Source organism: Lissotriton helveticus, chromosome 12, assembly GCF_964261635.1.
Source record: "Lissotriton helveticus chromosome 12, aLisHel1.1, whole genome shotgun sequence".
NCBI classification, from domain to species: Eukaryota; Metazoa; Chordata; class Amphibia; order Caudata; family Salamandridae; genus Lissotriton; species Lissotriton helveticus.
In genome coordinates, this window is record NC_136073.1 from 282786935 (window position 1) to 282811387 (window position 24453).

The 24453-nt window shown below is 42.3% G+C and overlaps 1 protein-coding gene across 2 annotated transcripts in view; it reads left to right on the forward strand.

The window, feature by feature from the left end:
* ABCC12 (ATP binding cassette subfamily C member 12) overlaps positions 1-24453 on the forward strand; it is a 1077363-nt gene that overhangs the window by 350317 nt on the left and 702593 nt on the right. For both annotated transcript variants that reach the window (XM_078670535.1, XM_078670536.1), the window contains exon 2: positions 14425-14561. In XM_078670535.1, the coding sequence (XP_078526661.1) occupies positions 14463-14561 (99 nt within the window). In that variant the 5' untranslated portion in view covers positions 14425-14462. The remainder of the gene's footprint in view (positions 1-14424; positions 14562-24453) is intronic.

Genomic DNA, 24453 nt, shown 5'->3' on the forward strand with positions numbered 1-24453 from the left:
CCGGGTCTGACTGGAGGCCATGACGGAGATGTCATGAATGATGACATCAATTATGTGATTTAATATGTCCTGAGAAATGTAATATGTGAGGTTATAAGCAGTGCATAATGGGGGCCAAGTAATAGTTAGTTTACTAAACCGTAACTAACCCATTTCAGTGGATTTGTTTTTTTTACTCTAGCGTGTGTCTCTTTCCTATACTTAACTACAACATACCTTTAACACTTGTTTTTCAATGAAGTTCTGGGTTTTATTTAAACATAAGTTAATGTCTTAGCACATAACCGTTCTTTTCTGTAACTAAATATAATTTTTTGTCTACCAAAACAGTACTATTTACCTGACTGAGAAAATGAGTAGGCTGAGTAAACACACTTGGAAACAGGATGCAGTACTTATGCAGATGTCTCTCATAAATACAGAATGTTAGCACTTTAGTTGTTCATTAGAACACTGTGGTGAAGCTATAGTAGAGCACTATGAAATCTACTGACAAACTGCTTCTAGAAGTACGTTTTACTCAGAATATCAGACATTATTCTCACATGGCTGAGGAAGATATAATAAAGTAGTAGAAAATATACTCTCATTTTGGACCGAGGAGCACTTTCCGTAAAAAAACATAGCTTTCTATCTATCTATCTATCTATCTATCTATCTATCTATCTATCTATCTATCTATCTATCTATCTATCTATCTATCTATCTATCTATCTATCTATCTATCTATCTATCTATCTATCTATCTATCTATCTATCTATCTATTCATCCATCCATCCATCCATCCATCTATCTCTCTCTGTTTATCTGCCTGTCTGTCTGTCTGTCCGTTTTCTTTTTATTGTCCTATTTTTGCCTGTCAGCTCCTCATACTATTGTAGAATTCCTCCCTGTTTTCTTGTTTTGTTAACTCATTTTGTAGGTTCTTAATTTCTTTCACTATTTATTATTTTTCAATGATAGTTTATTTCACTAAAATGTGTCACATTTGTGCTGATGCCACAGCATAGTACTATGTTAATTCCCCCAACAATAGGGGTTAGGACCTCATTCATCAAAATTCTGACTCCTTGTGGCCCTCTGGCACCGCTAAATTGTTTTGTAGCAAGCTGTTCACCCATCATTCTGTCATTTCTATTCTTGACAACAGATCGAGGGTTCCTAGCCTTTGGCAGAGTCTTACTTGATGATTAATACCCACAGTATTATTCATTTCATTCACTTTTGAAGCATTTTTGTTCCTTTGAACAATATTATGCTGCTTCCTACCTTTCTTTAGTAATACTACTCATCACGATACTAATCCCTGAAGTACTATTGTGCAACCTCCCTGAATCAATACCTCACAACAGGCTGGTTATACTGAAAAAGATCTCTCCTGTGTATGTGTTCCAGTTCAAACAGTAGAGCTACTCACAACGTTGAGGGGACTTCTCCCGTAGAGACAACCATGCTGTTAACTCATTCTTAAATCCTCAACTGTCAAATCCAGAGAAGCTCAGAAACCTCAGATTAATTTGGCACATTAGAGATGGGGGCATCCTAGCCAAAACATTTTATCCTCAGGTCAGTGGTATGTCGGCTTGCGGAAAATCGATGTAGGCTTGAAAATGCAATAGAAATCATCTGTTCCACTCAACAAACCTGTCATTTCGTCATCACTTCTTTGCAATTGCAGTATCTGCACTCTGGAGCAATTGCCTAAATCAATTTATTGTAAAGTGAACCAAATCAGCATGGTGTGGACACAATCGTGCCTTGTTCACAATTATCAACCATTTTTTTAAAAGAAGTCAAACATTCTGAATACCTTTTTTTGAAAAATGTTTATCTGATTATTTAAGTACTATACTAACTCTTGAAGGTCTATATACACAGAACGATCTTCAGCTATGCAAATTGTCCTTCTGATGTGCATGACCAAAGGCCATACACAGAGGGTGTTAGCCATATATGGAGGAGGGTGGGGCAGAGTTTCTGGACAAATGGCAAGCCCACCACCCAACTCTTATTGTATGTTGGGTGCAGGGTCTGGTGTGAAACCAGGCATTGCAGAAAATCTCCACTGTACCTTTGCACAGTCTGTGTATAGTTGGTGTTTGTAGAGGGATGAGTGTAGACCCTGGCCACAAGCTAGAACCTGTGGCGTACTTATCCTAGCTAAGGCTGAAAACTGTGTGCAGTAGAGGTTAAATGCATCCTGAGGTTTGGGTTCAGGCTCTTGCCCTTGGCACTAAGTTCATGTTCTTATGTGAATTGGATGCCGGGTCTGACTGGAGGCCATGACGGAGATGTCATGAATGATGACATCACTTATGTAATTTAATATGTCCTGAGAAATGTAATATTTGAGGTCATAAGCAGTGCATAATGGAGGCCAAGTTATAGTTAGTTCACTAAACCGTAACTAACGTATTTCAGTGGATTTGTTTTTTTTACTCTAGCGTGTGTCTCTTTCCTATACTTAACTATAACATCCCTTTAACACTTGTTTTTCAATGAAGTTCTGGGTTTTATTTAAACATAAGTTCATGTCTTAGCACATAACCGTTGTCTTTTCTGTAACTAAATATAATTTTTTTGTCTACCAAAACAGTACTATGTACCTGACTGAGAAAATGAGTAGACTGAGTAAACACATGTGGAAACAGGATGCAGTACTTATGCAGATGTCTCTCATAAATACAGAATGTTAGCCCTTTAGTTGTTCATTAAAACACTGTGGTGAAGCTATAGTAGAGCACTAAGAAATCTACTGACAAACTGCTTCTAGAAGTACGTTTTACTCAGAATATCAGACATTATTCTCACATGGCTGAGGAAGATAGTATAAACTAGTAGAAAATATACTCTCATTTTGGACCGAGGAGCACTTTCCATAAAAAAACATATCTATCTATCTTATCTATCTATCTATCTATCTATCTATCTATCTATCTATCTATCTATCTATCTATCTATCTATCTATCTATCTATCTATCTATCTATCTATCTATCTATCTATCTATCTATCTATCTATCTATCTATCTATCTATCTATCTATCTATCTATCTATCTATCTATCTATCTATCTATCTATCTATCCATCCATCCATCCATCCATCCATCCATCCATGCATCCCATCCATCCATCCATCCATCCATCCATCCATCCATCCATCCATCCATCCATCCATCCATCCATCCATCCATCCATCCATCCATCCATCCATCCATCCATCCATCCATCCATCCATCCATCCATCCATCCATCCATCTATCTATCTATCTATCCATCTATCTATCTATCTATCTATCTATCTATCTATCTATCTATCTATCTATCTATCTATCTATCTATCTATCTATCTATCTATCTATCTATCTATCTATCTATCTATCTATCTATCTATCTATCTATATATCAATCTATCTATCTATCTATCTATCTATCTATCTATCTATCTATCTATCTATCTATCTATCTATCTATCTATCTATCTATCTATCTATCTATCTATCTATCTATCTATCTATCTGTCTATCTGTCTATCGGTCTATCTGTCTGTCTGCCTGTCTGCCTGTCTGCCTGTCTGTCTGTTTTCTTTTTATTGTCCTATTTTTGCCTGTCAGCTCCTCATACTATTGTAGAATTCCTCCCTGTTTTCTTGTTTTGTTAACTCATTTTGTAGGTTCTTAATTTCTTTCACTATTTATTCTTTTTCAATGAAAGTTTATTTCACTAAAATGTGTCACATTTGTGCTGATGCCAGAGCATAGTACTATGTTAATTCCCCCAACAATAGGGGTTAGGACCTCATTCATCAAAATTCTGAATCCTTGTGGCCCTCTGGCACCGCTAAATTGTTTTGTAGCCGGCTGTTCACCCATCATTCTGTCATTTCTATTCCTGACAACAGATCGAGTCTTTCTAGCTTTTGGCAGAGTCTTATTTGATGATTAATACCCACAGTATTATTAATTTAATTCACTTTTGAAGCATTTGTGTTTCTTTGAACAATATTGTGCTGCTTCCTATCTTTCTTTAGTAATACTACTCATCACGATACTAATCCCTGAAGTACTATTGTGCAACCTCCCTGAATCAATATCTCACAACAGGCTGGTTATACTGAAAAAGATCTCTACTGTGTATGTGTTCCAGTTCAAACAGTAGAGCTACTCACAACGTTGAGGGCACTTCTCCCGAAGAGACAACCATGCTGTTAACTCATTCTTAAATCCTCAACTGTCAAATGCAGAGAAGCTCAGAAACTTCACATTAATTTGGCACATTAGAGATGGGGGCATCCTAGCCAAAATATTTTATCCTCAGGTCAGTGGTATGTCGGCTTGCGTAAAATCGATGTAGGCTTGGAAATCCAATAGAAATCCTCTGTTCCACTCAACAAACCTGTCATTTCCTCACCACCTCTTTGCAATAGCGGTATCTGCACTCTGGAGCAATTGCCTAAATCAATGTATTGTAAAGTGAACCAAACAGCATGGTGTGGGCACAATCTTGCCTTGTTCACAATTATCAACCATTTTTTAAAAGAAGACAAACATTCTGAATACCTTTTTTTGAAAAATGTTTATCTGATTATTTAAGTACTATAATAACTCTTGAAGGTCTAATTACACAGAACGATCTTCAGCTATGCAAACTGTCCTTCTAATGTGCATGACCAAAGGCCATACACAGAGGGTGTTAGCCATATATGGAGGAGGGTGGGGCGGAGGTTCTGGACAAATGGCAATCCCACCACCCAATTCTTATTGTCTGTTGGATGCAGGGTCTGGTGTGACACCAGGCATTGCAGACAATCTCCACTGTACCTTTGCACAGTCTGTGTAGAGTTGGTGTTTGTAGAAGAATGAGTGTAGACCCTGGCCACAAGCTAGAACCTGTGGCGTACTTATCCTAGCTAAGGCTGAAAACTGTGTGCAATAGAGGTTAAATGCATCCTGAGGTTTGGGTTCAGGCTCCTGCCCTTGGCACTAAGTTCATGTTCTTATGTGAATTGGATGCCGGATCTGACTGGAGACCATGACGGAGATGTCATGAATGATGACATCACTTATGTAATTTAATATGTCCTGAGAAATGTTATATGTGAGGTCACAAGAAGTGCATAATGGGGGCCAAGTTATAGTTAGTTCACTAAACCGTAACTAACGTATTCCAGTGGATTTGTTTTTTTTACTCTAGCGTGTGTCTCTTTCCTAAACTTAACTATAACATCCCTTTAACACTTGTTTTTCAATGAAGTTCTGGGTTTTATTTAAACATAAGTTAATGTCTTAGCACATAACTGTTGTCTTTTCTGTAACTAAATATAATTGTTGTGTCTACCAAAACAGAACTATGTACCTGACTGAGAAAATGAGTAGGCTGAGTAAACACATGTGGAAACAGGATGCAGTACTTATGCAGATGTCTCTCATAAATACAGAATGTTAGCACATTAGTTGTTCCTTAGAACACTGTGGTGAAGCTATAGTAGAGCACTATGAAATCTACTGACAAACTGCTTCCAGAAGTACGTTTTACTCAGAATATCAGACATTATACTCACATGGCTGAGTATAAACTAGTAGAAAATATACTCTCATTTTGGACCGAGGAGCACTTTCCATAAAAAAACATATCTATCTATCTGTCTATCTGTCTATCTGTCTATCTATCCATCTATCCATCTATCCATCTATCCATCTATCCATCTATCTATCTATCTATCTATCTATCTATCTATCTATCTATCTATCTATCTATCTATCTATCCATCTATCCATCTATCCATCTATCTATCTATCCGTCTGTCTGCCTGCCTGTCTGTCTGTCTGTCTGCCTGTCTTTATATATCTAATGGCATCACTGATGACATCACTGATTACATCATCCAGTTAGTGTAAGTGTTTTGAAAACATTTCTGAGACTTAAAGATATAAATAAGCTACTTCATCAGTTAAAATACTATTTGTTGTGCTGCTAAGGAGTGATGTTGTTTCTAATATATGTCATCGGAGTGATTCTGTGTTTGTATCAGTGTAGGAATGGGTGGCTGAATGGCTGTATGGGTGTGTGAGTGATTGTATGTGTGAGTAAGTGGGTATGTGAACAGCTGTATGGGTGAGTGAGTGACTGTGTGAGTGGATATATTGTTGAGTGAGTGGGTGTATGAGTGTTTGTATGGGTGGGTGAGTGGTTGTGTGAGTGGCTCTATGGGTGAGTGTGTGTATGAGTGGCTGAGTGGGGTCAACTGAGTGGCTGTGTGAATGGCTGGATGGGCTAGTCGCTGAATGTGTAAGTGGGTGTATAGGTAAGTGAGTGGCTATTTGAGTGGGTGTATGGGTATGTGAGTGGATGTGTGAGTGGCTGTTTTGCACAGTACCAGGTATCTGTGTGAGTGGCTATAAAGGTAAGTGAGTGGGTGTGTGAGTGCTTGTATTGATGTGTGAATGAGTATGTAATTGGTTTGTGGATGAGGCAATGGATGTGCAAGTGGCACTATTGGTGAGTGAGTTGCTCTGTTAGTAGCTGCATGGGTGAGTGAGTTGGGGTGTGAGTGGCTGCATAGGTCAGTGAGTAGTTGTATGAGTGGATGTGTGGGTGTGCAAGTGGATGTCTGAGAGGTTGTATGGGGGCATGAGTAGATATGTGAGTGGTTCTTTCTGTGAGTGATGTCATTAGTGATGTCATTTGAGATGTAATCAGTGCTGTAATCAGGGATGTCACTGACAATTTCACAAGTGATGTAATATGTGAGGTCATAAGCAGTGCATTGCGGGGCGTAAATTAGAGCTATCTCAGGTAACTATAACTGATGAATTTCAATGGTTTTGTACGAGTGAAATCTGAGCTTAACTTTAACTTCCCTGTAACCTTTGGTTATTTCAGTGAATAGGTAGGTCATTATAGTAAGGACCTAGTTTCAATAGGAAAAGCGTTTTATGTTTTCCTAATAACTTTGACGCTGTTTGACGAATCTTCATGAAAATGTCCCAAAAAAGTATACTGCATTGTCTAGTTCTCCATGGAAAGTTTCAGAATGATAATCAAAGGGGGATCAGAGAAAAAGGGGGGGAGGGGTGTAAAATAATATTTGCTATTCACATGCAATTTCCCATAGAACCTCAACCGCTGGACAGAATGATACGAAATTTGGCAAAAAGAAAGCTCTTGGTCCAGAAAGAGCCCTTTTTGTCATTTGGTGTGAATCCGTTCAGTAGTTCTACAGTTTTTAAAAGAAAAAGAAATATAGATATCTAGAGACGCAGATCCTTCATGGCTCCACTGAGTAAGATGTATGAATCCACGCACCAACAGTATTCTGGTGATTGGCTGGCCGTACCATGATGGGAAAGTTGTGGTTGCCATTTTATCGATCAGAGCCAGGTCATGGGGGCTAAAATGTAATGTGTAAACTAATTGTTGGGTTCAGGGTAGATGTACCCTGACCCCATGGGTGTATTATAGGGGGGGTCACAATGGGACCCATAAAGGTGAAGAAATTGCCTTAAATTATTTTTTTCCAGAGGTGCGGGAAATCGTGGATCTGCTGTGGTCCTCAATGAGGCCCTGTGTGGATCCTCGGCTGATCCACAAGTCTTGCTGTAACTTAAAACAATACATACTCACAGATCTACTTAAAGACCCACACAGGCACTCACACACCCTGTCAGAGACCCACATAGAAACTCACACACTCACTCACAGACCTACACAGGTGCTCACACACCTACCGACAGACCCACTCACAAAATCACATACTCACAGACCCACACAGGCAATCACACACCCACTCAAAGACCCACACAAACACTTACACACCTACTTACAGACCCACACAGGCACTCACACACCTACTCACAGACCCACTCATGCACTCACTCACAGACGCACTCACACACTCACAGCCCCACTCACAGATCCACAAAGCCACTCATACATACACTCACAGACCCACATAGGCACTTACATACATACTCACAGACCCAGTCAAACAATCACAGGCCCACTCACTGATCTGCACAGACACTCACATACACAGTTGCAGAACCACACAGACATTCACACACCCACTCACAGACCTACACACACCCGCTCACAGTATCACTCACGCACTCACACACCCATTCACAGACCCACAGAGACACTCACACAGCCACTGATAGACGTACACATGCATTGTCATACTCAGCCACAGACACACACACACCTACTCACTCACTCATAGACCCACACACAGATCCACACAGACACTCAAACATCCACTCATAGTCCCACACAGGTGCTAACACACCTACTGAGAGACCCACTCACAGACTCACATACCTCCTCAGAGACCGACTAACATACACACAGACCCAGTGAAAGATCTACAGAAACACTTACATACCTACGCACAGACCCATACAGACACTCACAAACCCACTTACAGACCTACTCATATACTCACTCACAGTCCCACTCATATACTCACAACCTACTCACAGACCAACAGTCACTAACACACCAACTGACAGACACACACAGATGCTCACACACCCACTCACAGACCCACACACACTGACACACACCACTGACAAATCCACACAGACACTTTCACTCACAGAACCAATAACACACTCACAGACCCACTCGCAGACCTGCAATGGCACTCACACACCCACTCTGAGACACACAGACACTCACCCACCCACTTACAGACCTACACAGTCACTCACACACCTACCCACTGGTCCACTCACACACATAGACTCTCACATGTACACTCACAGACCCACACAGATACTCACACACCTGCTCACAGACTCACACACGCCTAATCACAGTCCCACTCACACACTCACACACTTTGTCACAGACCCACAAATGCACTCACAGTCCAACGGACAGACCCACACATGCATTAACACACTCACAGACCAACACACCCACTCACAGTCCCACTCAAATACTAACACACCCAGCCATTGACCCTCTGAGGCACTCACAGACCCACTGACAGACCAACACACACATTCACACACTCACAAACCAACACACCTACTCACATAGACACTCACACACCCACTCACACTCATTGACCCACTGACAGATCCACACAGACACTCACACCCCCACTCACAGACCCAGTCACACAGTCACAGATCCACACACTCACACATTCACAGATACACTCACACACCCACTCACAGATCCACACAGACACTCCTACTCACAGATCCACATAAATACTCACACACCTGCTCACAGTCCCAGTCACACACTCCCACTCCCAATCACAGACCCACTCACACACCCTTTCACAATGTCAGCTCACCTCAAAGGTCTGCTTTTCTATCAAAGTTTTTAAGCATAGGACTAGCATGGTGCAATCCATGCCAAGCTGTAAAATGGCAAAAGCCTTTTACGACTCCAGGCACAGTATTACAGTTTTGAATTGGTAAAATACCAACCAAGCCACCCGGAAAAGAATAAAAGCAAGGGGTTGCTTTTATTTGCTTCAGGACTTTGCTGTAGTGGGGGAAGGAGCCGCTGTAAGCAATCGCTCCAACCAGTCACGCACAGCAGGAGAGCATACAACAAAAGGAAGTAGAGCAAAAGGAGAATCTAACTATTATCAACCTGACTGACAAGCGTCTGTCGACTACAGAGGAATCGGTTCTGAAATTGGGCTTATCCTTCAGTCAACCTAAGACCATTGAATATACTCAGACCCGTATTGATCTTTTTAAGTTTACCCGCAAACTCAAACTTCACAAGTATTTTAAAATGAAACCGTCTACTACAAAGCCAAAGAAGACAAGTCAAGCTATATAGGTAACAGATGCCTTAACTGACAAGAACCTCAGCACCCTTGCTGTCCTGGAAAACTTGAGGACAGATGACGGAGGGTCTAATACTCCTGTGACACTGATGGGCATTACTCAGCAAGTGGCGGTGGCGGATGTCACACAATGCGGGGGACATAGTCCTTTCAGACCTACTACCCAAATTCTTCCTCAGATGCCATCAGACACCATAGATGTATTTAAGATCTCATGCGCCTCTGGAAGGTAAAAAAATATCTACCGGCCAAGACCAAGAATTTTTCCAAGCAACAACAAGTGGCATTGTAGGAACTCAGTCAGGATGCGAACATCATATGCAAACCCTCTGATAAGGGTGGAAATACTACAGTGAAGAAGCAAATCGGCAGCTATCGGAGACCAAGTGCAATGTGAAAATTAAAGAAAAAGAATATCTTCAGAGCATTACTAACTATCACATCTTGATATCCGACTGGCATAAGAGGGATATGCTTGATCTCGATGAATTCTTATTTCTTAGGTGTCTGAACTCGATGATCCCCACGTTCTACCACCTCCCAAAAGTACATAAGGACCAATTGAATCCACCTGGAAGACCCATCGTGGCATCACTAGGGAGCCTGACAGAACATGTGTCAATATATATTGACTATTTCCTGGCACAACATGTAGAGGAACTCGGGTCGTACATTCAAGACACTAAGGATTTCCTGGGTCGTCTAAATGAAATACATTGGGAAGATGGTTGGCAACTAATTGTACTGGACATAACTCATTTTTATACCTGCATCACACACAGTGATGTTTTAAGGGCAGTCAAATATTTCCTGGACAATCATTCTTTGAAATTCTTGGAACATAACATGCGATTGGTAAAGTTTATCAAATTTTGTCTCATGAATAATATATTCCTCTTCCAGAATAAATTGTATAGACAGTTCTCAGGAAAGGCCATGAGCACCTGCTTTGCCCCCAGCTAAGCAAATGTATTTGTGGGCTGGTGGGAGGAGCAGGTGGCCTGGGCCACTTCCATGAGAGCATGGACAGAAAGGATTGTCACCTAGCATTGTTACATCGTGGACCTGTTTATTATCTGGAGAGGGCCACCTGAGACAGCATACACATATATTGAGGAACTTAACTAGAATTAGGTCAATTTGGAATTCATTGGGGAAGTGAGTTCCTCATCTGTTAATTATTTGGACTTCACCGTATATGTGAACAAAGGGAACCTATGCACTAAGTTCCACAGGAAATCCACAACAGGGAACTTGGCTCTCCATGCCTCAAGTTGCCATCCAATAAACTTGATTGACAGTATCACCTATGGGGAGCTGTTAAGACTTAGGAGGAGTTGTTCCGGTGATTTAGAATTCCAACTAGCTGCCAAGAACAGTATGTCCTGCTTTAGCGTGAGAGGCTATAGCCATACTGTCCTTGACAAAGCTTTTACTCGAGCCAACTCTTTGAAAATAGTGGAATTGCTACAAGTAAGCAAGAAGGAATTTGTTCAAGTCCCTAAGAAAATCTCCAGAAATTAGGACAAATTTAGATTTATAATTACTTATTCTGAGAATGCCGGAAGATCTTGAGAAAAAATTGCAACACACTTTTATCTGATACAGTGATAGGGAGTGATCTTCCAACTAACACCTTAGTGACCTTTAAGAGGGCTAGGTCCTTAAGGAATGATTTGGTCCATAGTCACCAACGATGGAGACAGGTAAACCGATGCTGAATGGGTTTTTCCCATGTGGGAAATGTAAAGCTTGCAAAGGAAGTAATATGGTTCTGTCTTATAATACCCCGGCAACAGATGAGCCTAAAAGAAAAAGAAAATTCCTTACTTGCACGACACCCTACACGGTATATTGCCTGATATGTCCCTGCGGCCTTAAATACATAGGCAGCACGATCTATCCAACTAAAATCCAGATCCTGGAACATATGCGGGCGATAACCAATGGTGATGAAGCCTATCCTGTTGCTCGTCACTTTAAACTTAAGCACCAACGCAACAGAGATCTCCTGAGTTACTACTGTATAGACCATGTTTCAGCCAATCCACAGGGAGGGGATAAAGTTGGTAGTTCTCAGACGGTTAGAACCCTGCAACATCATTGATCTCCAAACAAAGGCTCCCCTGGGATTAAACAGTAGTGAAGAATTGGCTAGATGACTGAATATTCGGCTCTATTCACAGGTTCATCATGATGATAAGGATCTTTAGTGCTTCTTGATTTGTCTCTGAAAGTATCTTCCAATTTTCTATTGCAATGAATGACATGAGTATTTCTTAACTAGAATCTGAAATTTTGAAACATTTTTGAGTTGGTACTTTCTGCAGAGTTTTTTTTATATAGCGCGAACTAGAACCGAACCGAATCAGTTATCAGAGTGCTTTACATAGCACCAGTTACGTTACATGAGGACACACTTTCATTTTAGGCACGGGGAGATTAAGTGATTTGCCCAGAATCACAGGGGTTTTTTGGCGTCGTTACCGAGACTCGAACCCAGATCCCCAGGTCCGAGGTGGAGCGCCTTAGCCGTTAGGCCAACACCTCTCCCTTTGCTGCTAAACCACTGTACTTTTATTGATGTATTGTCCTATTCTGGTACTTACATAATAATGTGCCATCTAGGGCTAGATATTAGTGGACAACATGTGTAGAAAGAAATGCCCTCTCAGGTTGTAATTAATGGGGTTATTTGACCTCTTTTGAAATTGATTGGCTAGCCCTACTTTGGATACGGGCGGAGGTTAGCATGATTCTACGCGTACACCATGATTGTATTAACTATATGATGTATTTCAACCAGCACCTATAGTATCACATTGGGAAGTGAAATATCCATCTGGGGTATGATAATCATCCTTTACCCAGTGTGTGCTCAGGGATTACTCCTTGATTATGTTTAAACATTTGTTTTGCATTTATTTGGTGTGCTCGCCTGGGATACATTGTACCCGTAAATAGTTTTAAGATGGCGGGACAGATAGCAGGGTCCACACACCATCCTAATACGGAAAGCCCTATGTTTATGTTGTTACTATAGGAATGGGAGGTGAATGAGGTATTTGAACATGGTGGTTATGGCGTTTCCCGGCAAACATTGAGGAAGTCTGTTGTCGAAATGCGTCTGTGCCTAGGGTTCGAATAATAAACCTTATGAACCTGCCCCTGTGAGTGCTGTTTTCTTGACGTATTCCAGGATAATTTGGAGCGATAATTGATTATGCGAGAGCACCCCCGCAAAACACTCTTTGACTCAATGCATAACATAAATATGAAAGTTGCCACTTAAAAATCTCAGGTACAGTAAATTGGCATTCCATATGGTCCTGCTAGTTCTGTGAACTTTCCTTGCATTTTTGCACGAATAATGTTACAATGCGTTCTCTGTTCTTTGTTACCATCACAGGTAAACATACACTGTGACAAAAATAACAATTTACTGGTTGTCACTTTGTGTCACCCTGAGCAGTGGCTATGAGCCTGTGCACCTAAAAGACTCAAGTATCAAGCCTCCAGGAGAGTTGGAAAATAGAATATGTCTTTAGTCGCTCAACAAGCTTTTAACGGGCATAATTTAGATTTAGCACCTAGTAAAGTCTGTTTCCTAAGCATTGAGCTCTGCATGTGACTGATGGCATACAGTTTTTTGTTCTTTCTCTGTGATGTAATTCTGTACCCAACAGATGAAAAAAATCCCCTTTGTTTATACGTAGGGCTTGATTTACAGTAAGGCTGTATTTACTCTGTCCTTCAGGACGGTGGAGGACATTTTTTTAACCACCCTGATGGACAGAGCACCGTCATATTTCGAAAACACACTCTGCGGTTATCTCTCGGGGGTCACAGGAAGTTGGTAGTTGCAATTGGTTTTGATGACTGTCCACCAAACTCTTTGCCTTTCAAAAACAAACTCTCTAAGTGGGAGTTTACTTTTAAGGAAAAAATAACTAATAACCCACACACCCAGAGAGTGTTTTTCCCTGAGGGTGGGGCTGTTATTTTAATTGTTCTGCCTATTACCAACAGGGGCTGTGTTACAGAAAATGCCTGGGGGGCAATATGCATGTGAGCCTACTTTGTGCACCCATGGGATACTTTGGTATTGCAGAAGGGGTTACAGGGGTTTGTACTGCCCCATCTGTAATACAGATAGTGCTGGTGCACATGTAGCACCAGTGCTACCTTAATAGGGCATTCCCTCATTTGCATGGGGACATGGCCCCATGCAAATGAGGGAATCTCTTTACCTCTGCTCCTGCTCCAAATTATGGATGTGGGCGCAAAAGCAAAGAAGCTGTCAGGCGGTGCACTGAAAGTGTACCACAAAAAGGTGGTGCACTGTCAGTGTGCTGCCTGATGCCAGCCTCTGGAGGGGTGAAAGGGGGCTATATGGACCTCAAGACATCCCCTTGCAGGCGGGTGCAGTCCGTCTGACTTACAATACCGAGAGTTTGGTACTCCCTCAAGTTTGTGGCAGAGCACCCTGTTCACCTACCTTGTCCATGAAACTCTAAATTTGGGCCTTGCCCATGTACTAATGTACTGTTCTATTTATAATACTTTGCAAAATGTATTTTTCAAATATGTTCTTTCCTTATTTTAGAAACACCGATCACTAATCTTTTCAATTGTTAATGGAACATGTCCACAAACAATGGAGTACGTGTTTCCAAAAAGGATGGCTCCCTTCACCGAAGGAATAGAGAAAGTGACGGGGATAACATTACTGGACTCTCTTACGTAAGTAGAAATTTACTATGCTTTTACATTGGTCAACCAAAGAAAGTAAAGATGGATCATGTACATGAACAAATTATTAAAAGCAAGTGTGTAAAAGTATTTTTACTCATGCAGAAAAAAGAACAATTGGTTATGCAACACACCATATATATAACTGTACTCAAGGACATGCATTGAACACAATTTTGCAGTATGTTTTAAAGCTCAACCTTGGGCACGACTCTCCAGAGTTATGCTGATTACGCAAGGGGACAATGTTGTGATAGAGATAAAATTAGAACAGACTTTGATTTGCTAATAGCTTTGGCAGGGTATCATGGATCTGTATGTAGCCTGACAGATAAATAGCACATTTATTTATTTTTGATAATTTGAGTGTCAAGTAAATCCTGATTCACAGAGGTAAACTTCTACTTTTGTTTAAGTTTACAATTGCTTGCTATTCACAAAGGTACTCTACTAGTAGTATCTTTACGACTGTGAAGCCTCTGCACATAAAAGATAGGACTGTGTAGGGGTGGGGCTGTCCACCTTTGGCTCGGCTTTGCCCCCCACCCCAACTAACGGGAGCAACAGTCTTTTGGCCCCCTAGGTACAGATGGGGCAGTTACTCCCGACCTGCCTCTAAGGGGCAGGAAGCCCACTAGACACCAGGGATTGTTTTCCTAGAAACATATATCAGTGGGGGCTGCCCAGCATGGGCATGGCCATGCATCCACCCCAAGTAAATGGGTCAACAGTCTTTCTGCCCCCCGGGGCAGATGGGGATAATTATCCACAATCTGCCCCTCAGCAGAAAACCCCTTCGTTGCCCGGGATTTTTTTTTAAATATAGGGGCAGAGGCTGCCCACCATGGGCATGGCTATGCCCTCAAACCAAGTAAAGGGGGTAATAGTCTTTCGGACCCCGCTAGTGGGCAGTTGGGGGGTAATTACTTCCGATCTGCCCCACAGTGGGGGCAGAAAGCCCAATAGACGCCAGGAATTTTTTTAATATAAAAATATAGGGGTTGGGGCTGCTCAGCATGGGCATAGCTATGCCCGCACCTCAACTAAATGGGGCAACAGTCCTTCTGCCCTTGGAGGGCAGATGGCCCAATTACCCCCGAACAGCCCCCTGGGAGGGCAGAAACTCCACTAGACCTTAAATTCATGTTTGGGACTAGAGCTCATGACAGGAACGGATTAATCCAAGGTTTTTCCTACTCATTTTTAATATTTCTTTATCTCAACAGTAGATTTCTTCAGGTAAACCTTGAGGGATCTACACATCTGACCCCTTGATGAAACTAGAAGTAGGTTGAGAGCACAACAAAATAGGAGTAATTGGCTGCCTCTTTGAAAAATGCCAAAACTGTGGTAAATAATTTGCCTTTTTATTCAGCGCTGCATGTTCCTGAAAGCTGGGAAGTAGTGACTTTAGCACAGTAAACCATTTGCTGATGTCATTTTTAAGAACTGGGGAGAAAAAGGCCCAGCAGTTAAGGGGTTAATTAACAATGATAATAATATTAATATCAACAACAAAAATAAGTATTATTATGTTTACGATCATTATTTGGGTGGGGGGTCATCAACAGCTAAGGGCTTGGGAACCCTTGTGGGACCTCTCATGTCTACCTAAGGTTCACAGATCTGGACCTTGGTCTACAGATTTGGGAGATGGGATTAACAACGGTCCAAAAGCCCTTTCTTGAGGTCTGCAGATTCAGGAACATGGTTTGCGATCCTTATAGTCTAGCTCAGAGGTTTGTAAACCCTTGTGCAGGGTCTGCAAACCCATGTCAAAATTTCCTTAAACAAATGAGGGGTCCCTTTAGGACCAATCCACAAGAACTCGTAGGTCAGGAGATCATTTCCCTGTCTTCTTTTGTCTTTTTTCAATAATTTAACAGTGTACATGAACTGATTCCTGCAACTTGTGATTGCGATTGTAGCAGTAGTTTTTTTGTTGCAGACAGTCAGAATCTTCATGTGTGCTGACCAAACTTTGGGATTGCAGGTCTAAATAGGATGGCAGGAGCAAAACACTCCTTTCTTGAATTGGAACAGGCTTTTACTTTATTAATTTAGGTCCACAGGCAATCCCACACCTCATTGCAAGGAATATTTGCAGGGTAAAAATACAGATATATCTAACTTTTATTCATTTTATACCCATCCAACATATTTATAAGTATAAAGAGTAAGCAAAACATGGTTTATTCAAATCCATTAACAGGCACAAAGTTAAAACAAGGGGACATGTTTTTCATTTTCTAACTTTTGTGCTGTGTGAAGAATCGGCATGAAATTTGGCTGGCTGATAGCAAGTTAAGCCCAATGGGGGAATCCCAGGTTTCATGCATATTTTACAAATGAGAGACAGATTTATTGTTATTAACTTTGGCACCGTTTCACAGATTTACATAACACTTAGTAGACAACATCCTGATATGTTGAGTTTCCTGCAGATTATTCCAGGGCACACTTAAACAGGGGGATGAAAACGTGATAATTTGCTTTCAATTGTTGTGTTGTTTAATTTGAATGAATTTCCCAGAAGGGGCGTGGTTTAGCAAAAGGCCACTAAAATGCACTAAGCTGGAGCTCCGCTAATCCAGTTAATAATCCTGTGGAATCCTGCCTGCCGGAGCCACCTAGACCATACTGAATGAGTCTGTCGGACCCCTGCGGGCTACTGTTGTGATTTACAAGACCAGAGCTATCCTTTTGTCACCTGAATGGCATCTCCCATAGTGGATGCGAAGAGGGTTGCACCACTGGCGAGGCTGATGCTGTGGTCATCCAATTAAACTGAGAGGAGGCGTACCAGACAAATCGGTATTCATGTATGCAGCTTTCATTGCGGACCTGCCTGGGGATGAATGGTAAGAGCAATGGTGGTGATGGTCTGCTCCGACACCGGGCAGCCTGTGGAGACGCGATGGAGGGCGGAGGCCTAGAGGCTGTGTGGCCTGAGGTGGTGGATGGCACATGACAGCCCTGACATGCTGTTCCTTGGGTGGGGAAATGTACTCGGGCCCACACCTCACTTGAAATGGAGGGTGGAGGGGATCCATCCAGTGGTGAGGGAGACCTGGGAAGCTCTTGAGTTAAATGGAGCAGCCTGAAGAAAAGAGCCGGACGGCAGAGGCCTAGCAGTTGCGCGGCTTGACAGAGTAGGTGGTGGCTGCAGTTGCCTTGCATCCAAGGTGGGACAGGTGGATCCTGTAGCACACGCCGCACTTGGCAAAGGACAGAGGGGGCCTCTGTGAGCAAGTGTGGCCATGAACGCCATTTAGAATAGAGTACTACGAACTCGGGCCTTGGATACCCGAAACGGGGTCTGAAACTAACTGAAGTGCCCTGACAAATTAGGATCTGGGCTTCTCCACTGCCTGAGGCACTGCGGGATCATGGTGTGGGTGAACATGTAAAGCAGCAATACTGCGTTGGAAGCACAGAGGAAGCTGCAAGCAGAATTTGTGCGTTGGAGATCTGGGAAGTGAGTGAACTGTGGACTGTGTGTACCCTTACCACCTGGTTGTCTATTCATTCGGAGTGTGCATGGTGACCCCTTGCCTTGTTACGAACAGTATACATATGGAAGAGCAGTGCTGCAGCACTGAGTTGTTCGAGATCTAACTAATTAGATGCCTGCTTGAAGGGAGGGGTGGAAGTAGCCCCTGCAACGGCCTACACTGTGGGCAATGTTTGCCATACTGTAGGCAGTGAAGGAGTTGGGGCTTTGCAAAACCATGCCTGGACCTGGGGGCCCCCTAGTATTATATATTAGTCTGGGGGGGGGGGGGTGAATGTGAGAGCCCACTGAGTCAGTGAACACTTTGCAGTCAGCAGTGATGTAGTCGTGGACAGAGAGATCCAGCTGCAGTCTGTATATTGGGAAAGACAAGACTAATAAAGGACAGCAAAGCAATACAATGTCTCAATGTGTTCAACCACAAAGCATGCTGCAATGTAGTACAAGACAGTCTGAGGCAGAACCGTCCAGGGCAGCTTTGATATATAGGGAGCGCAAGTTGTCCTAGATAATAAAATAGATATGGTGGCCATAGAGGTAGGACTACTGCGAGCAGATCTGCACAAGGTCTTGGAGGGCATGACTGCAATGGTACAAAAGATAGGTGGATTAGACCAAGATGTTGTCACACTGAAAGAACAAGTAGCAAGACTGACTGCCACAGCAAAGTTGTTGGAAGACAGAGCAGAAGACGCAGAGGAGTGATCCTGCTGTAATAGCATCAGCCTGGTGGGGTTTCCGGAACAAGCGGAGGGAGACTCTGCAGAAGCCTTTTAAGAGAACTGGATTCATAACACCTTCAGACCTGAGAGTTTGACAAATGTATTTGTGGTGGAGCATTTGCACCGAGCACTAATCGCGTGCCCTCAGCAGTTGGCTCCTCCAAGAGCATTAATAGCACAGATTTTCAACCACCATGATCAGGACTTTATTCTTGCACATCAGGAACATTGAAATATGAAAATGTTACTATATCTTTACCCCATATTAAACCAGAATGGTCGAGGCACAATGGAAATCATTTGTAGAAGTCAAACGACAGCTTCGGACTACAGGCCTCTCATATATATTGCTATTCTCTGCAAAGCTGTGTATAGTCGCCCAGGGTAAGACCCATTTTTGAACCCCTGGAAGAGGCTTGGGCGTGGCGTGTGCGCTGGGATAAAGTATCACCTGAAGACAAAGGGTCACTAAGAATTGGTCATGAAAAGCAGGGGACACCAGAGTACAGCACCATGGAGTATATCCTAGAGATAATCATCAGCAGGGGATATGCCCGAGGTATGGATTGAAGTCCAGGAAGACAGCACATTGGTTGGTATGTTAATGGGTGGAGTTAGCTTGTCTGCCACTCTGAACAGTGGGGCAGAGGTGGTGTCGCCAACCCCGTTGGAGAATGTTGATTCGCAGACTGGCTGATGTACAACATTGATGGTTATAAACTCTGTTGTGTTGCCCCTGTAGCATGTAAGTACATTAGAGTTTGGGAGTGTCACAGGGATTCTGCTCCTACACAGAACTGTGAACAGAGACCCAGGACCACAGTGAATTGTGGTGTACCAAAAAACTCACCTCAGTTCCTAGAAACCCTAACCAGCTAGCATCAGTGTCACATTAGCTCTTCGTCCTATAGCAAAGGAACCAATGATTAGACAACCCAGAACATGCGACTTAGGTTATACTCAGGAATGGTGGGAAGCAAGAACACTCTTTTATTTTACTCTCATACCAGCCCACAACAGGAGTTAAAAAGAGACACGGATAGGTTAAAATATTTATTTTAACGACGTGCTCTAAGATGCAGTATTTTTGCTAACATAAGCAGACATATGATTAGAAATAATATGATCAGCATTGTTACAATTCAATAAAACACAAAAGGAGAAATCATATTACAATGATGGTGAAAATAGGCACTATAGCGCCTAGTAAATCACCCTCCCTAGCTAGAAACTATGTTTTATAAAATATAGACGGTCTCTTAGGCTTGTTTGGGGGACCCCATACCTCCAAGATCAGTGAATCACATCAGGGTCGGCAAAAGCTCTCCATTTGTCTCTGGAAAAACTGGCTACTTCCAAGTGTCTGAAATCATGCTTACAGTGCATTATTAAAGGCGCCAGAACCACGTTGGCTTGCAGCTGCATATATGGTATGGGTAGAACGTGAGCCGATCAGCCCGAACAACAGCTACCTTGTTATGATAACCTTGGAGGCTTTAGCACTCAGTGTTCAGACTAGAGTCACGATCTAAGTCTAGGGATGCTGAAAACAAGCCATTCTCATGTGAAGCATTTCATGCAGCCTAACTTACAACAACAGTTGTATGCAGTGTTCTGTGCAAAAGCAGCAAAAAGAGAAAATGGTGTTTAAACTTCTAATAAGCCCATGCTAACATACAGTGTGAGTAACAAGGCCCAGCCCTCACTACACCCTCCCTTGATCGAAGAACGCATAATAGCGGAGGCAATGTTTAGAACACAGAGTTCAAGTTCGAATGAGACAGAACCAAGTGCAAAATTTCGCCAAAGTGGATAATTGGGAGTAAAATCCGAATTAGTAACCCAAACATTTTTTCTCTTTTTTTTTAAAATCCAACAGGAAGGTATAGTGTCAAAACACATGTAACTTGTATAGTTAATGAAAGAAAAAAATTGAAGGGAAAAAGGTCATCAAACCAATAAGTGTCTATGAAGCATAAAAAGTCGTAACTTCAATCCAACAGCGTATAGGCACAGTACGTTGCAACCGCCTCCAACAGGAAGTCGTTGTTTTCGTCAGTGAACATTTCAGCCTTCCAATTTAACAATGGAAAAGAACACATATGTTCCTCAACACTCGGAGCCTCTAGCACCATCAGACGACAACTCAGGTGTTCTTAGGGATAACTGCGTGCCAGAAAGTCATGAGCTGCAGTCCGTATGTTCAAATTGTCCAGGACCCCATGAGCTGCTGTGCAGGCCATAATCCCGACTCCAGAACAATCTAGTTCATGAGCAACTAAGGGACTCATTAGTAGATCATAATCAGGGTTAGGAGACACCGTGTTGCAGAGACACAAATCCAGAGCCCATTCAAATCTGTAATCCAGGCAGTGAAAAACTGGCTGCATGCATGTAAAATACAAAAACCAGAAAGATAAACCATACGCCACACTCAGAGTCGCCAGAGGCAGCGATCCATAGTATTTAAGCATCCGGTTACGGAGTAGGAGCAGCCGGGACAGACCGTGTTTGCGCACAGAATGTGGTACCATTTTGCAGTAAGCAAATTAACAGCAGTACACCGGCAGCTAAGGCGAGAATTACAGATAAACCGCCAAAGACGCTGGAAAAAATAGAATTAAAAAATGCCGGTATCACACCACATATAGTCTGAAATTAAGTCACAAGGCCAGAACTTACTACTTTAAAAAAGTGTGCCAAGCCGTCGGTTGAAGAGGCATTAAAGATTGTGTGAATCAACGGCCCAAAATGCAGGGGGAGATCTGTGTTTAATAAGGAATGTACCTCAGTACGAGTAGTAGCCACGTGAAGGGCAAATGTTTCATGGGCAGATGTATGGGCGACTTCCTTTTGAGACAAAAGCGCTCTTATTCGACCCATCTTGTTGAACTCTGCTTTCAAGGTCGGAATGGAAGGCCAGATGGATACATCGAGCTTCCCATGCGGAGTAGGAAACAGGACATTCTTACAGCAGACAACACGTTGGTAAACAGTCACAACATACGGAATCCATGCCAGCATACCACAGCAATCTTCATTACTTAAAAGTAAATAACTACTGTTTGCCAATAACGTGAAATTAGGTGTAATAGCCGGGGCAGGTGTACCTTTTAAAATACAGGTAAAATTCGGGGCGACTGCATTACAGGAACCGTGCAACTGTAAATTCCTACAGACCAATTAGTGATCCGGGGTGGAAGTGCAATCTTCTCCTTTTAAATAAACCTCTTTTCCCCACCTATAGGTGAAAGGAAGAGACCAAACCTCATGGAGATATGCGCTACCCAATGGTTCATATCTGCCTATGGCATAATGTTTCATGCAAGCCTCAAATTTAAACAGCGGGAAAGGTAGCGTTATTAACCCATGAATAAGCAAAACAGCAGAATTTGTCTCAGCCACTGAAAATGGTAAGGGTTCTAACTTTTTAATATGCAAAAGTGAAAACGTAGCATCTTTTTTGTTGTTGTTTTTTAAATTTCTTTATTAAGAAAGTACAAAATACAGTCACAGATTAAAAACATTCACAGATACACGTGCTTGACCGTCTTCCCAACCCAACATGTCTCATGGGCACAAGAATAGTAACACAGAAAAACCAAAGGTGGTGATGGACGGAGCGTTGACAATACAAACACTCACCCCCAGTCAACTGATCTGGGTTTAATCCATCACCATTCTTTAGCTCACTCCGCCACCCCAGTTCAGACATGGCCATATGCAAATCAGTCTGACCCTGTGCCTCATGGGAACAGTCCAGCCCGAATTGCCAAGCCATGTCTTCCCTGGACCGGAATCAAGCTTCCCAGGACCGGTTTCTGGCATTACAGCCGTCTTCAGCCGGGCTTGCTTGACTCCAGTGGCAAAGTGAGCAAGGGACTCACGTCTGAGCATACCCTGCCAACTTAGGGCGAACAAAGAACCAAGAATAGTAACACAGCCATGATGCCAACATCCCGATAGTGGGCAGGCGGCGTTCACTATCAGATTAAAAATGAAAAGAAGCAAATGAAGCATGGGAAGGGGCACCGAGCGGGACAAGCGCATAGGAAGGGCACCACTTGCCATTCAGCCTTTACGTTTCAAGAGGTAGCACATAGGAACCGCACACAACGTAGCATCTTTCATTGACATAAATTGTTGTTTAATAGTCAGATTAAATGGTAAAAACAGTGAAGAAGTGTTCATATAGTCCCAAGGCACCTTCCCAGCCTTCAGTGTTTGTAAAGTCCATGCAAACCGCATAATAGAACACAATTGATTTTGACCATGGTACAAAACTGAGACTCCATCTTGCACAATATCAACAACAGAAGAAACAATATTGTCTAATGGGTAAATTCGGGAAGAAAGTGTGTTAATGCTATTATCTACAACTGCAAGCATTTTTTCTAAATTAGCTTGATCAATAGCAAGTAACCTAGAAGCAGCTTCAATTTGGGACAGCTTCAAAACTTTGTTGTAAACTGCATAAATCCATATTTTGGATCTGCCTGTTGCAGGGCCTTTTACACAGTCATTCCAGTCAACGGCGTCAGTTAAATTAGACAAATGGAGAATAACTGATGCCAAGGTGGAGTGTTTGAGCCAGGACTGACATAGCTTGCCTACAGAATAGGTAGTGACAGAATAGTAATTCGCAAAACGGGGGTCAACCCAAACTTGTGTATAGCCAGGGGCCAAACCCAGAAAACGATGCTGGCATGCATCTGCACTTTTTTGCCATAATAACCAGCCCTTGGGAATCAAACTGGAAATGTTAAACGATGAATTATGTAACAGAGTCTGTAAATCACTAAGGAATCTACTGGTCTGATTATTCCAATTGGAGTATTCTCCCAAATCAGGAATAGAGGGAGCATTTAATTTTTTAGATGTGGCCAATCCAAAGCAAGTGGTTTGTGAAATTGTCGAATTCAGAAACAACATATGGTTCGGGATGAGACATGCACGATGCAAAGCCTCAGTACCTTGCACTTGCCAACTTTTAGAACCCAAACAGATTTAAGATCAATAGTATCTCTCCACAGCTCATAGCCCCCTACAGCCAATTGCTCGATAAAGGACTTCGAATACAATAGTTTTGTGTGGGTGAGTCTAACTTTGGAAGAGGACTTCTCAGTCATCCTAAAATAAAATGCATCAGGATTTGATTGATTAAAATCAGTAAAGTAAGAAAACTTTTTCAAAAGAGTTTTGGAGCTGCCTTCAACAGGAGCGGGACAATGCTCCCATTGTGTGTAATTAACCACATTTCTAAATGTGTTTGCTTTGTGCAGAAAGTGATTGCCATGGTGTTGGTAGCAGAACAAATCAGCATAGTTAGCAGAATCTAAGTACAAATCTTCAGCATCAAAGGCAGCATAATATTTCAAATCAGAAAGCATAGCCTCATGGACGTCCCAATCATCAGAGCGAATATTTTGTTTAACCACATCCCCAAAGAAACACGAAGATTCACGAAAGTCTGGTCTCTCTACATTCTGTGTGATGAGGAGTAGGGTGCCAAAGTTCCATCAATTAGTCTAATTGTAGTTCTTTCTTTAACATAGTGTCTGTTAGATTTGGGGGTCTCTAGTTGGCACAGTTGGGTACTTGTGACAAATAGGGACCCTTGCCTCTACTCAGGGTAAAGGGATTACAC